Raw genomic sequence first — 16,617 nt, forward strand, 5'->3', positions numbered from 1 at the left:
ATGTTATATATATATATATATATATTATCTTCCAACTTATCGTAATGAAAATAATTGAGGTTATGAATAAGTTTTTTTTTTTCGGTAAGAAGGTTATGAATAAGTTGATGTACGTAAAATAATAAGAAGTTTTACTTAAAGGGTGTTGAATATTATTTAATTTTTTACTATCAAATGCATACTACTGGATATATAATAAATTCAAGCATTTTATGAGGTAGAACTGCAAAATGGGGACTTACTACGTGATTATTCTTGTGTTTGTAGTTTTTGTGCAAATGATGCAGTGACGTACCTATGTATTATGTATATTGTTAATTTGATGATAAGATTTTACAACATTTTGCATATAGTTGAGCAGGGGACTGAAAAAATTTGAAGTCCAAAAATTGTGTTAAACCTTACATTTCTGTCTACGAAAATAAATAATACTAACTCGCAATGGTAACTGGGAATTCAAAGAGAGCATTGAGGAAGAAGAAGACCGTAGGCAAGGAAAGACAGAAGGGACGTTCGGCACTTTTTCTCTTTTCCCCCGCGGCTACAGCTCCAAAAACCCACTTGTTTTAAAGTTTAAACCTGATGGATGAGTTATACATCTATTATGAACTAATTAATAGACCTGAATCGAACCCAGCTCAGTGCTTTAACTCAGGCTCATCTGCAATTTCTGCAACATAGGTGGATCATTATCAGCCAGTATCAATTGTCATTTATTTTTCAATACTATGTGTGAATATGATCAAGTTAACAAAGACAGCACTCCGATCAAACTTCAAATTAACTACTGGCCGGAGTTCTGTCCATTCCACTACTAAAGAGTAACAAGTAACAATTTACAACATCCGGATTGTGGTTTGCAGTTTGCACTTGTTTATATGAGTACTTACTGTTCGAATTATAACTCATATAGAAACTTAATTATTTCCATCAATCAAACTTAAGATGGTATAATTTCTAAGAAAATATGGTAGATTTAAATTGGTAAACTCAGTAAACACATTCTATCTTAATTACTTTACCAATACGTTAAATCGTGTAAATGTGTAATACTGTACGTTCCCTTTAACCGTAAATTATATTTTTGCTCAAGTAGAGAGATGGTTGTACACATGGGGTATAAATAGACATTGGACATTTAGGACAATCCCGTCAAATGACCAGGGTATATTAAACAGAGTTTAATGGATGGAAGAAAAGAATGAGCCAGACTAGCCAGCATCAAATTCAATCAGTAACATAGACGGTTGACGTTTGATCATTTCCCATCAATCCACCACCACCACCACCAGCAGCTCAATTGGCCAAGAGAGAGAGGGAGAGAGAGTAGTACACTGTAATAGAAGTACATACAGATGCTTGTGTCACAGTTCTGTCATCAAACACCAAACACCATCATTAACTTCTCTTCTCAGAACATCACCCCTTAAAACCCTAATAATTAGACTCGAGCTAGAGACCGGCAAATCAGATACAGATAAACGTCACTCACTGCAGTTTCAGCTACCGAGATGAAGAAAAACAAAGAGTGCTAGCTAGCTAGCTTTGCTTTTTGTATCGGGAAGGAAACAATTTCAGCTTCAGTAAGAGCTTCAGTAGGAGTTGCACAACTACACGTTAACTCCGCGTGCATACCTCGTTCACTGTGTGTCTCTCTCTCTCTATGAGTTTTACTGTTTATGTACCCAAGCAAGATGGAAAGAAAAAAGAAAAAAATCCTCATGTTTCTGACTGACTGGGATTATTCACTGTTACGCACCCTTGGTCTTTCTAGCTAGCTGTACACTCTTTGAGATCTTTAAGCTTAAAAACCGGGAGGCATTCCCTCTTCTAGTAGAGCTCATTACCCTTACCATCTTTGAACAGATGGAGAGTGAGAGAAGGTTTAGGGTTTCGAAAGTTAGAGAGATAGAGAAGATGGAGGGCGGGGGTAATAATTGTAATAGCAATTGTTATCGTAGTCATGGCATGATGGGATCTGGGTCTTCTCCTGGGATGTTGATGCCTCCTCCTCTTTTGAATTCTTATACTACTGCTGCAGATCAAACGAGTAGTTCTAGTAACCAGCAGCACTACTTTGTTTCTCTGCCTTTTAACCCAAACCAAAATGATGGCCAGAGATATGAGATGAACATGAAAGCCAAGGTCATGGGTCATCCTCTCTTCCCTCGCCTCTTGGCCTCTTATATCAATTGTCAAAAGGTAGATATAACTTCTAGCTTATTCTCTGATCTAGCGGCATGTCATTGTCATCTTTTTGATATTATTTGCTTTATTTATACAATTAATCATGAGTGTTTTTGTCGAAAGGTTGGGGCTCCTGCTGAAGTGGTGGCTAGGTTAGATCTTGCAGCTGCGGCCTCAATATCTTCAGCGGCTGCGATTTCTGCAGCATGCGAAGTAACAGAATCAGACCCAGAATTGGATCAGTTCATGGAGGCCTATTGTGAAATGCTTACCAAGTACAATGAAGAGCTCACAAAACCCTTCCATGAGGCCATGCTGGGCCACTCTAAAATCAACTCCCAGCTCAAAGCTCTGTCCGTTTCAGCACCATCATATTCTGGTGACGATCATACTTTTTCACGCGCCTTCTCTAATTTATCTAATAGCACTAGAATATTACGATGATCGATCTATAGGTCCTTGCTGATTTCATGCATGTTTAACTTCTCATACAATATGAAGAGGTATTAATCGAACGAAAGCTATTTGCTCGGTGGGTTGACAACTTGACAACATATGTGTAGCTTTTGGTTCGATTCTCTCTTCTTTGTCTAGAATGGGGGATCTGCTTACTTTGGTATATAATTATCGGTATCGCTTCATGTACTTGTTGTCTTGAAGCCTTGAGCAGTATTATAACCATGGCAGTTAGGTAATGAACAAGTCCATTTCTGTGAAATTCAACCGCATCTCAACACTGAGTGGAGCAAACTTTCCTTGCTCAAAGTGATTATGTTCAGCATCCCAATTATTATTATTTCTCTCTTTCATAGTTGTAGGTGTGCATAGAAAGTAGCTAGACATTGCACTTCGATACGCAATGAATTTGGGTAGTGAAATTTACACTCCAAATTTTACAATCCACACCCCCCAACTTTCCTTTTTTAGAAATTTTTTTATAATAAAACAAAAAAAAATTACTAAAAACGAAAGTTGGGGGTGTGGATTGTAAAATTTGGAGTGTAAATTTCAGCTCCTTTTTTTTAGACTTTATAGTACTAACATTTCTTGATATTTTGTATATCTAAAAAGTACGTACTAATTTTCAGTCTTCCATGTGTTAGCGTGCTCATAAACTCATATCTGTTTCAGGCTCAATTGGTGGTAGTTAATTGTTGGATGAGGTGCTCTACTGTGACCTCTAATCCTAATTGATGTATTCTTTTGGAAGTTAATATATTCCATTTCAATAAAAAAAAACTCGTATCTGTTTCATCGTGTTTTTAACTTGAGATGGATTAATTGGTTCATCAGGAGGAACTTATGTGTTTGTGCATGAGCGTCGGTTTTCATCAATTGGCGAATTTGTAGGTTAAGTATATTGTTTGATTATATATGGAATTGGCTTACAGTTCTATATAGCTAGCTAGGATATTGTTTAATAATTTCAAAGCTTTGATTGATCATATAGAAAGAAAAAGCTCCTAGAAAAAGAAAATTGCCCAAAATTATACCACTTACACGTGCTTTTTTGTTTATCTACACTAGTTTGTTCAGTGATGAGTAATTGAGTATAACGAAATCATATGGTTAATTATTTATCACTGCATCTTATATATGCTTTTCCCTCTTATTTGTGGCATGATCAGCTAGTACTGGTGATCTTGTTGGACAAAGTGGGTCTTCAGAAGAGGCTGATGTGAACGAGAACCGCAGCAAAGATCCAAGAGCCGAAGATTGGGATATTAAAGCTAAGCTTCTGCAAAAATATGGTGGATGTCTCGGCAGTCTCAGCCAGGAGCTGAAGAAGAAGAAAAAGAACGGAAAGTTGCCAAAAGAAGCCAGGATTCAGTTGCAAGAATGGTGGAGCAGAAATTACGCATGGCCCTATCCATCGGTATGCATCATTACCATACTATTTGCATGTTCTTAATAAACGAAAATCATGCAGATAGTCTATATCTTTACTCTTGCAGACATCACTTGTGAATATATATTATTAGTCTTCAATTTCAGCAGTATCTATGATTCGTTGTACATTGGCATGCCAATGGCTCCCTTACAGTACTGACCTGTACTGGTGACAGTCTTGAATCTGCTAGTATTGGTCATCTTGTTATTGTGATAGTTTTTGCAATATGAATGATACAATAGGTATGTACGTCTGTATATGCAGGAGCCTCAGAAGCTAGGACTGGCAGCATCGACTGGTCTGACTGTGAAGCAGGTAAATAACTGGTTCATAAACCAAAGAAAACGCCATTGGAAACCATCTTCAGAGAGTATGCAACTTGCTATGATGGATCATTCCCAATTCTACTATAATTATATGGATTATCCAACCTGTAATCCCCTACCTATGGATTGCACATCTACTCTGGTTTGATTATAGTATGTATGTTAAATACCCTAGCTGGCTGATTATCGTACGGGTAGGGCTAATGTATTTTAACTGGCAATGTTGCCAATGATGTTTACATCCAACTATTGCCATTTTGAGGCTGCAGTGAACTTATCAGTGTATGTAAAATATGGATTGGACGTGTAGTTCTTTGGTTTGATGTGTTGAGATATAAGTTCGGCTTAGTGGGTTGATGATCTTAGGGTACTAACCTTGATTGTTCATGTTCGCCATTTAGCTTCAACATGGAAGCTTCTTTGCAACTCTTTTAGCACTCATTTGTGGGAAATGTTTAGTGCGCGTATTAAGCCTGCAGAGGGATTCCTTATGTACTGGTCAGATTCTTTAAGTCTCATTTCACAAGGCAACTCCAGTTATCTAATTAGTTATTATGTGATAATTATAGTATAATATAATATATTATTTGAACTCCTTGTATTATTGTCACAATCTCAAAATTTGGAATATGAAACTCAAATTTTGTAGTTATGAAAAACTCTAAAACAATCACAATAAAATCGAAATTATCTTAAGGTCACACCGGATCATTACTGAGTTTAAAATACAATTCAGTCCAATCGATTATTACAACCCAAATTTATAATTCGACATTATATTAAATTAAAATGTAAAAATCCTCACAAAATCCTCACATAAATCCACACCAATCCTCACATAAATCCTCACCACAAGATAGGATAAAAACAACTTCGAGTCCTCAGAGTGGTATGTCGATTTCCGTTAATCCACACCTGTGGAATTATCCCCTACACCATCGAATAGGTGTACCGGGATTGTAAACACAAACCCGGTAAGCTTTGCAGCTCGTATGAGTAAAACAACAAATACAACTCGCATAAAAATATATACGAAAATCCACAAAACATCAATTATAAATGCACTCATGACTCATTAGACGACCCATCTGGTTGTCTAATAATGTGAAAATATATATGTTCATGAGAAGTTGGGCAACCCGTCTGTTTACCCAAATGCATTTATAATACGGGTACTCATGAGCGCTCGTACACCTCTGTTACCCCTCAAGTAATACACCGCCGACATTAGACAACCACTTGTTGCCCAATATCAAAAATATGGGTACTCATAAGCCGATAACTCATTTGTTACCTCTTATGCAGTACCCCGGCAGACAGACTAGAGCTCTAACTGTATCGTAACTTTCACCCGGCTAAGGCTAGGTTCCGACATGCCAACACGTCTGAAGACTGGTCCGAAGACATCAACACGTCCGAAGACATACACACGTCCGAAGATAAAAACGTTTAACAAAACTCAATGTTAAAACCACGTACAATAATCATCACATTATATTGTACAAATCGAATCAACATGCTCAATATATATATCTCAAAACCAAAATGAACTTGTTCACAACGGAAATTACGACAATATATAATATAGCAAACCATATATATATACATATTTACCATTTATGCATATACACAATCCACTCTATCAAATACATATCATAGTTCATTCTTTAAGCCTTAGCATATTCTTGAATCTCCGCAAGGGTAGATTCGTCATTGTGAGATTTTACTCACCTTATAATCCTGAGCGAAATTTCCACGACTCGAAAAGTGAACCCTTTACTTGAAATATCGATCACCTTGAAAAGATAAGAAGTGAATTTAGAATCGCTACGTAAAACCTGAAATGCCGAAACAATAATAATATTTTACTGTTCAACAATTTCCAATTTTTACGAAATTATTGTTCAAGTATTTACTATTCATGTATTACTGTATAAATACATATTAATTACATATTTCTATACGATTATATATTGTTTACGTATTTCTGTACGTATACATACTATTCAATCGTAAATATTTTCTTACTAAATAATAATTACGATTTACCCTTCCGAAATTACTTTTACAAATATTGTACGTAATTTACATTTGTAATTACCGTACGTAAAAGAAATTTACATTTAATGTACGTAAATTACTTTTTATAATCACCGTACGTAAAAATAAATTTTTATAAAATTACTGTTTTGAAAACACTATTCACGTGCCGCCGCACGTGGAGGCGCATAGGGTACACGCACCACCTCCGGCGACCGCGCGTGGGGCCCACGCGCTGACTCTAACACCGGCGCGTAGCACGCCACCGCCGCCCCAAATCTCTTCCTCTCTTCCCCTTCTTCTCCTCCATGGTCTCCTGCCACCTCCCACCCTCCTCACGCACCCACACGCGCCGCCTAAGGCGGCGGTACCTCCTCATCCTCCTCCTCCCCCGATCCACCTCCAATTCACTCTCAAATTCAACCAAACCATACACAATACATTCAATAGCACAACCCTTACCTCGACAAAGCTCAAGAACCCCTGGATGATGGCCGGAGATGGAGCTCGAACGGTGGAGGAGAAAACGCGGCTCGGGTTGCAGCATGGGGACTCACGTCGGCGAGGGAGGACGTCTCGACCTCGGGGTTTGTAGCGGTGGGCCGCGCGATGCTTCCTGGGCCGGCGGTGAGAGACACGGACGACCGAATGGGCAGATCGCCGGTGGCGATTTCAAGAGAGGGAGAGAGAGCTCGGGGAAGAAGAGAGAGAAGGAGAAAGGGAGGCGGGGGACCCTAATCTCAAAAATTCCTTTTTATACTCGTTTCTAAAATCGGAAACTAACTTCCGACGTTAATAACTTTCACATCCGACGTTCGATTCGAACGTGTGACGGGTCCACGAACTCGTATCGACGAGCTCTACAACTTTCGTGAATGAAGTTTTCACAAACGAGCGACGGAGTAAAAGTCGATTCTCACGTCGCGGAAACGTAACGTTTTTCTAAATAAAAGTTCCGATAACGTTTCCGTTTTCGATTTACAACGTCGCAAAACAACCAAATGTCGTTTAATGAATTTCACAAACTTTATATAAAATGTAAAACAATCCAATTAATTGTTTTGAAAACTCGGGTCATTACAATTATCTTTATCGGATATAGAGAATAATATTCAAGTTAAGTATTTATCATTTAATCTCTTTTACTTATGTCACAAAATGCATGTGTATTGGACTCTCATGAGATTTTTTTGAGTCCACATTAGATTTATCTCTAACATTCTCCCACTTAGAGCATGAATATCTCACACAACAAAACATAAACTTAGTTAGAATGTAGTAAAATCTTCTACTGCACATTTGAGACTAAAAGTCAACATAAAAGTTCAAAACTTTGATATGCAAATGAGCGGCTACAATGCAGAGCCAAGAAAACAAAATGCATTTAAATACACCCTTTTCATGACCACTGCAATTCCAGCCACAAATCACATCAACCAAACACGATTATCAACTTGTAATCACATTCAAATTACAAGATGTATCTACAACAACTTGATGCAATTTTGATCCACTCTATGGTTATGTATGCAAAAATTTGACACCACCTTCTAATGAAAATGTCCTCATGTGTCCTTGATATTCTGAAACAAACATTGTCCAAATAGACCACACAATAATCGTATAACTATATCATAATCCAATAATCATAGAAACAATGCAACAATCATTGGATTTTATTATTAACCAGAAAATCCACAAGTTGCAAAATAAAGTTCAAATCTGGAAATATAATGTAAACAATCCACAAAATCATGAACAATAAACAAAAAGGTCTAAAAAAATGGAAATAAAGACTCCCACTCAGGTATATAAACTATGATGTCTTTGATGAGTTGAATGATTGATGGTGATCCAACTATCAGTATATATATATAAGGTATATTTAGTTGAGAATGTCATCTTTTTTACTGATTGTAAGGTAATTATGTTTTCATGTGACAGTGCATCACTTCGTCCAGCAGTACATGGTCAAAGAGAGGAAACTCCATATATATGCATTGCCTCTGTAAAGATGTAGTTGTAGTTTAGACTGATGAGATGACATTCATGATGAACAAATTTGATTGGAATTAATGTAGTATGAAGTTATATATCTGATGTATTATTGACATTGTGCTAATATGATGACATTCATGATGAACAGATTTGATTGGATTTCATTGTTGTATTATTTTTGTTACTTTGTAAAAGGCATACATTATTATTTTATTATGTTCATTAAAAAAGAAAACCAAATTCTTAATTTTCCATGTTCTCTATTTTATTATTTAATAATAATATAGAAACCATATATGCACTTGTGAAATTCAAGCAAATCAAGACAATCTGGTAAATACAATACATTGAAATCTGGCTAAATCTGTGTGGAGTTGAAATAATATGTGGATTCTCAGAATCCATGGAATATGATAAATCAATCTGAATCATTTAAAATCAGAGTTGAATACACCCCCTTTAGATGCATAATCCTCAAATACGGCAACAATCATAGGCTTGGTGAATGGATCAGCCAATTGATCTATGTGCCAATTTTCAGCACCACTAACTCCTTATGTTTAACTCTATGTCTAAAACTATAGTACTTAAGATCTATGTGCTTGGAATTGGTCGATCTTTTGTTATTCTTGTTGAAATACACAGCTGCATAATTGTCACAAAACAAATCTTCTAAGGCCTTGTAATGTTATCTACTACATTAGTGTGTATCAAGAAGTTCCTCAACCATAAACCTTCACAAGCTCTCTCATAAATTGCAACATACTTAGCTTTCAGTGTAGTAATAGTTATAATATCTTGCTTTATAGTTTTCCAAGCTATGACACCTCCAGCCATGGTGAACACATAGCCACTAGTAGACTTTTTTGAACTTTGAAACTTAGACGCAAAATCTGAGTCTGTGTAGCCTACAACTTCAAGCTCCTTCACTCTTCTATAGACCAGGTGATGATCCTTAGTGCCTTTAAGATATATGAGAATCTTCTTTCCTGTTGTCCAATGCTCATTCCCAGGATTGGACTGAAACCTTGATAATATACCAATAACATAAGACAAATCAAGCCTTGTACATACATGTGCATACATGAGGCTTCCAATGAACTGTGCATATGACTTGTTCTTCATCTGCTCTTTTTTAAAATCATTCTTTGGACACTGATTTTTATTTAGCTTGTCGCCCTTGGACATTGGGATTGGACCAGTCGTGCAGCCCTGCATTTCAAACCTCTTCAAAACTTTGTTGATGTAGCTCTGTTGTGACAAGCCAAGTAAGAAACGTGACTTGTCCCTTTTGATCTCTATCCCTAAGACATAACTAGCTTCACCTAAATCCTTCATGTCAAATTTCTTAGACAAGAAAGACTAAGTCTTCTTCATCAAATCCAAACTAGTACTTGCCAACAATATGTCATCCATATACAAAAACAGAAAAACAAAATTCTTACCCTTTGATTTCATATACACACATTCATCTAACTGCTTCTCTTCAAAACCAAAATTACCAATGACTGAATCAAACTTCAAGTACCATTGTTTCGATGCTTGCTTCAGCCCATAGATTGATATGTGTAGCTTACCGATTTGCTCATTTACGGACTCTATCAAACCTTTTGGCTGCTTTATGAATATTTCTTCTTCCAATTCCCCATTTAAGAACGCCATCTTGACATCCATCTAGTGAAGTTCCATGTCATAATGAGCAACCATAGCCATGATCACTCTAAAAAATCCTTAGTGGAAACTAGAGAAAAAGTCTCAGTGAAATCCACTCCCTCTTTTTGTGTAAACCCCTTTGCGACTAATCTGGCCTTGTATCTTTCCACACTACCATATACCTTCAGCTTTGTCTTGAATATCCACTGGCATCCAATAGCTTTCTGTGTTTTAAAAGACTCCACCAAATCCAACGCATTATTCACATGTATTGAGTTTATCTCTCAAATAATGGCTTTCTCCCAATCATGTGAATAATATCCATAAATAGCCTCTTTAAATGTAGTAGGATCAACAATCTCTCCAACATCACAGTCCACTTCATTCAAATAAATCTGAAAATGAATGGACATGGCATCAAGTGTGGACTTTCTTTCTCTTAGTGACCTTCTAATTTGTGTTGGACATATAGGAAGGTTATGTGTGTGGGTTGTGGCAAATCTATAGAACTAATCGCTTCAAGACACGTTGTAGCAACGCTGTCTTTCAGACTATATTTGCTCCCACTACTTGTGTGTGCAAAGGGATTAATGCAAATAAGCCTTGTGGATACAATGAAGCCTAGCAATCATGTTATTGTTGATCGACGTCTTGCACTTACGACGAACAACCAAACACTCAATTGAAACTATCAAGAGGTTCAGGGGTTATAGGGAATATTGAGTACTAAGAATATAAAAAAGCTTGATATATTTTATCTGCATCATATCTACTCCTTTATATAGGAATATGCATGCCTGTTCAATTTAGGATAACAACCTTTAGAAAGGATAGCACCATTCGGTCTATGATAACTAAAACATATAATTAATGCCAATAGTTAACAACATATTGGTGTTTGTGAAGCAACACAATGCTTCATCAACTCAACCGTCCAAAACTGTTTCCTATAATTGTGACTCTTTTGCTATTTGAATTGTGGTGATCAGTCACAATTCTCTTATCATCTTCTTTATAATTTGAAATTATTCTAACAATTGGTGGTTATGGCTGCTGTAATGGCTGAGGCGGTTAGGATTAGGCTCAAGTGCAGCAACTACAATTTCATTAGTCACAAAAGGATCTACAATCACAGGTGGAGGTTGTGATTGATTTGTTGTAGGTGTAGGAGAATTTTCAGTGAGTTCTTCAAAGAAAAAGTACTTAAAATGAGAATAATCAATCTCATTGAAAAACACAGCCTTATTTGTCTCTATAATTTTATGTGAATGTGTTGGACAATAAAATCAGAACCCTTTGGAATGCGCAGGATAACCAATAAAGGATGCAGACACAGTCTTGGGATCTAACTTGTTTTCTTTTGCATAATATGACCTAGCTTCAGCTTTACAACCCCACACATGTGTATGATAAACACCAGGCTTTCTATTCTTCCACAACCCAAAAGGTGTTTTAGTCGCAGACACAGATTTGGATGGAGTTCTCAAGTAATTGGCTGTTTTGAGTGCTTCACCCCAAAGATAATGTGGGAAATTGGCTGTTTTGAGTGCTTCACCCCAAAGAAAATGTGGGAGGTGTGAGGTGCGCATCATACTCCTCACCATGTTCATAAAGGTCATATTTCTCCTCTATGCTACTCTATTCTACTCAGGTTTGGTATAGTGAGCTACAATCTCATTTTCCTCTAAGAAAAGTGTAAATGGACCCTTATGTTGACCGGCCTCTGTGTACCTCCCGTAATACTCACCACCCCTATCACTTCTCATACATTTAATTATTGCATTCAATTCCATTTCTGCTTCTATTTGATGATCTTAAATTTCTTTAAGGCTTGACTCTTTTATGAGATTAAGTACACATAACAGTTACTAGAATAGTCATCAATAAAAGTGAGAAAATATTGATTCCCACAAATAGTTTTAGGTGCAAAAGGTCTACAAATGTCGGTGTGAATCAATTGTAACAAACCAGTACTTCTAGTGGCTCATTTCTTAGGCTGCTTAAAGAATTTTCCCTTAACACATTCAATATAGTCCACCAAATCAGAAAAGTCAAGTTCGGGTAAATGCCCTGCTTAACTAACAACTTCAATCTTACTTTAGAGACATGTCCAATCACGTAATTCTCATTCATTTTCCTCTTTTTCCCATTCACAGAATCAACATCATTCTTAATCAACAAGATTTCCTTATGTCAAGTATTAGGCAAGGTCCAATAATCATCAATAAACTTTCCAGTAGTAAGATAATGAGAAGCACGATTTATTTTCATTCCAACTGAATCAACTATAAACTGATAATTGTCTCTAACCAAAATAGCAACTGAAATTAAGTTCCTAGACATGGAAGGAACATAATACACTTGCTCCAAAACTAAGAAAACTCCTGGCCTCAAAACTAATTTAAAAAATCCTACGGCTTCGACTCCTACTCTCGTGCCTTCTCCCAAATGGATTATGATCTCATTTTCCCTTAGTTTCCACTTCCCTTAGTTTCCACTGGTTTTATATAGCCCATGTAAAGAGTTTTTAATATGGACAAGTGAGCCAGTATTAAAACTCAAACTATCGGAATAAAGGTTAACTAAATTCACTTCAATATCATAGTTTATTGATGAATTATTACCTCTCTTTGCCTTCCAGGCCTTATATTTTCCACAATCTCTCTTCATATGCCCCTTAAGCTTACAAAAGATGAGCTCATTGAGAGTCCACTTATCTTTTTGGGTGTTATAGGTTGTGAATAGCTGATTAAATTCTACATGAAGTGACTTCAAAATTAGGTGAACAAGCAGATCGTCCCCTAATGGTATCTTAAGACGATGAGTTCCGCTTAATATAATCCATGATATATATGGACATCTCATACTTCATCCCATGCAGAGCATCAAACATCATGTTTGTCTCAGCCTTCTCACTAACTTAAAACCTCACAGCTATGGTAGCAAGAAAGTCTCTAGCTAAATCCTTATCAGGATTCCCACCCTTCACAGTATTGGACATGGACCTCATGATGGTCAGCTTACAAATTTTGTTGGCTCTCATCCACTTATCCCTAGCGGCACCACCCTTTACAGTTTGAGCAGGAATAGGGGTAGTAAATGATAAGAGCACTTTGTGCGACGTTTTTAACATGTTTTTACCTCAATTTATACTTTGCTTAGCCCTTATTGTTGTACTATTGAGTCATTGAGTCGTAATAAGAGTCTTGAGCGGTATTGGATGCATTTTTGTGCTTACATGAGTTAAAACGCATAATTGGTTTAGAGTCCTAGTTTGACTAGGAATCCTTGTTAGGTTTTGAAACTAATTATCTCTTACTTATGATTTTATTTTCTTATTTTCAGATTGGATTAAAGAGATAATTAAAGAAAAAAAGATGGAGCCAAGTCATGCAACAATTAAATAGAAGATGATCATTAAAGGCATAAAACATGACATGTTTTAGGGAATAAAACTTTTCATGTTTTATGGATTAAAGCATGGCATGTTTTAGGGAATAAAACTTTCCTGTTTTAGGGATTAAAGCATGGCATGTTTATAGGAAGAAAGAAGCAATTTCAAATCCTCCATCTTTCCTCTATATATACATGGCTTCACCTCTCAAATAGGGGCACTTCTCATTTGCATTCAAGAGCCAAACCTCTACCAAAATACTACCTCAAACATCCTTTACCAAAACAGCAAGCCATTCTCCCCACATAAAAAATTCCATCTCCACCGAAATCACCATTGAAGACACACCTCCAAAGTTCCTACAACGTGTGATTTTCGCAACTCTTCCCCACGGGTTTGTTCGTTTTTGATTTTTTACAATACTTTGTCTATGAAGATTGTAGTATGATGTTTGTGTGAGATTATTGTTTTGTATTAAGAATCGAAATTTTCAGATTGTTGTATTGGATTTTTGGTTCTTTGCCAAATTAATGGTTTCCTATAATTAATGAGTTTGTATTTCTATTGTTGTGTTCTAATCATCTTTCTCATACTTTTAGATAATTTTCAGATATGTGCATATGAATTTAGTGCTTGGATGTAGTCCCTAAGATTGTGTTTGAGTGCTAGATTCATCAACCATATTGACACAAATCGAATCATGCCCTAAGTAGGTTCGGTTTGTGTTGATTAAAAGTGGTAAAAATTCTGGAAATTTGCATGTAAAACCATGGTGGGTGACGCCATACATGAAACATGTCTCCAACAAAGATTTGGTGCTTAAATGTAATTGAATTTGATTTATACTCTAAGTGTTATTGAATTCGATTGCATGCAAATTTAGATTAGGCCCTAAGTCAATCTAAATGTTAATTGAAATCTTGCATGATTAGATGATCCCCTAAGGCTCTAATTGTATTGGTGTCTAAAAAGTATGTAATTGGTTGAATTAGAATGCATGATAGGTTCGAACTTGTAATTATGTGGTGTAATGGTAAATTTGGTTTAAGTTTGTTAAAGAGAAGTCGATCATGTAAATAATAATTTAAGTTTTATTTTAGTAGTTAATAATCAATCTCAAACCCCCCATTATTTGTTAACACTAAAAGTTTAGAGTTCCCTTCAATTCCCCGGAAAGAACGATCCCTGCTTATTCTATACTAACGATGATGTTTTACAGGGTTTATTATAGACGTTTTAACAAAACGCTCTATCAGTAAAACACCAATCAACATTCTACTGGGCCAGGTTGAGTTCTAAGTCATTCTAGACCTTATAATTGCTACCGGTAAGGGGAACAATGGTGCCTATGCTGACTAGAGGCAAAACAGAAAACGAAAGGAAAAACAAAAGTCTAAGTTATAGTGTATCTAGTTTACTGTAATTATATATATAAATTATATTTTTTTCATAAAGAAAATTATAAAATCAGAACCACACCAAAACAAGCTTTCACAAAACACATCAAGTGTTAAACCAATGTCATTCATACTTAAAATTCAATAACCAGTCTACATGTGGGCAAAGCACAAGTTATTCTTTATTTTAACTAAACTATAACACATTTTAATTCACCAATATGATCAGTCAATACTTGTAGGCAAAAAGAAAAGATCATATTGTACTTTATGATTTATAACATGTCATATTCAGAACCATATTATTACTTTAAATAGGCAAAGTTGAAACCATCTATGGATGATACAGTACCTACTTGCAACACATATATGTAATTTTCCAAGTAAGTTTACTTTATAGTTACAAAAGAAACTTTAAAAATAGTTTGTTGTATGCAACATGTATCCCAAAAATTTCAATCCAATTCAGTACCTGTGATTGTATTTTCATGTTTTCCCAATTCAATGTTATAAAAGAAATTGTCAGAAAATCAATCATGCTTGCTCAAAAGATTTTAACAAACACATAAAATTTTGGGAGAAAAAATTATACATGTATGTCAATTTCTTTCACGAGCGATTTATGTGAGTTATCACACATCTAGTACACATAATCACATAATCCATTAAACCATTCATAAACATACAGTCCCAGCAAATATCAAAAGACATTCATATATGTATGTCATCTTTGAACAATCAAAAATTAAGTTTCATCATGGCACTTTCCAAATCTCAAACCCCCCAGGAGGGCTCTAAGGCTCTTATACATGATTCAATCTCACAAAAAAGTAAATTTTTTAATTTCAATTGAAAAGACATACCAGGATGCTCCCTTTATACTAGGATGTCATCAGGTAATAAGGCTTTGGCATGGGCTCGGGTTTGTGCCTGGGTTTGGGCTCTTGCCATATATTCTCTTTATTTTATTTCAGTTAAAGCTTTATTAGTTTTGCTTAGATGTGACTTTATGTTGCGAATAATATCATATCGTTTTAAGGTAGGAAAAATGGGCATTGCGCTAGTATATGCACCTTGTGTGCCTTATTTGCTCCAAGTAGGTAGTGCTTATTGGTCAAATGGGTGCAACCTCCTAGTAGCAGGATGAAACTAAGTGTCGTCGGGTTTCTCCGGCGGCAACATAGTAGGAAAGTTGTTTTATGAGACATTAGGATGTGTAATCGAATTGCATATCTATTGATATTTCCATTATGTCACCGTTATAATAAAGTAAATAGAGTCGTCATTACCGTAATACTTTTTGCTAGTTGGTACTTTGTTGAGTATTTGTTTGTAGGAACTTCTGATATTATTTCAAGTTTTTGTAATAATGGATTTAGACTTTATGTTCCATCTTGTAATAAAGGCTTGATGACAGCCACACTAGCCCTTTATTTCAAAAAGAAAAAAAAGAGGGATATATAATTTTGTTTCCTATAATTTCACCTTTGAAAGTTTTTATCCAATCACTTGGTTGAGATGTATGTTTCACTAAAGTTATATATCATTTTGCGATCATTTTTATAATAATAAACAATTTGTCGTTCACGTGATCACTGAAGATACACTTGTTGACAATTATTGTCGGTATTAATTAAGCAAACAGTGCTTATGGAACTCTCATTCACTCTATACCACAAATGTCCTTTTTAGTGTTAATCTTCCAACAACATGATTAAATAAAAGAACGAT

The 16,617-nt window shown here is 35.8% G+C and overlaps 1 protein-coding gene across 1 annotated transcript; it reads left to right on the top strand.

Annotated features, from left to right (window-relative positions):
* Positions 1–1,866: 1,866 nt before the first annotated feature.
* LOC126798592 (homeobox protein SBH1-like) lies at positions 1,867–4,552 on the top strand. The gene is made up of 4 exons (XM_050525600.1): positions 1,867–2,202; positions 2,311–2,566; positions 3,816–4,063; positions 4,343–4,552. Exons 1-4 carry the CDS (start codon positions 1,867–1,869, stop codon positions 4,550–4,552), a joined length of 1,050 nt encoding a protein of 349 aa, XP_050381557.1.
* The last annotated feature ends 12,065 nt before the right edge of the window (positions 4,553–16,617 follow it).

Source organism: Argentina anserina, chromosome 6 (assembly GCF_933775445.1).
Source record: "Argentina anserina chromosome 6, drPotAnse1.1, whole genome shotgun sequence".
Lineage (NCBI taxonomy): Eukaryota > Viridiplantae > Streptophyta > Magnoliopsida > Rosales > Rosaceae > Argentina > Argentina anserina.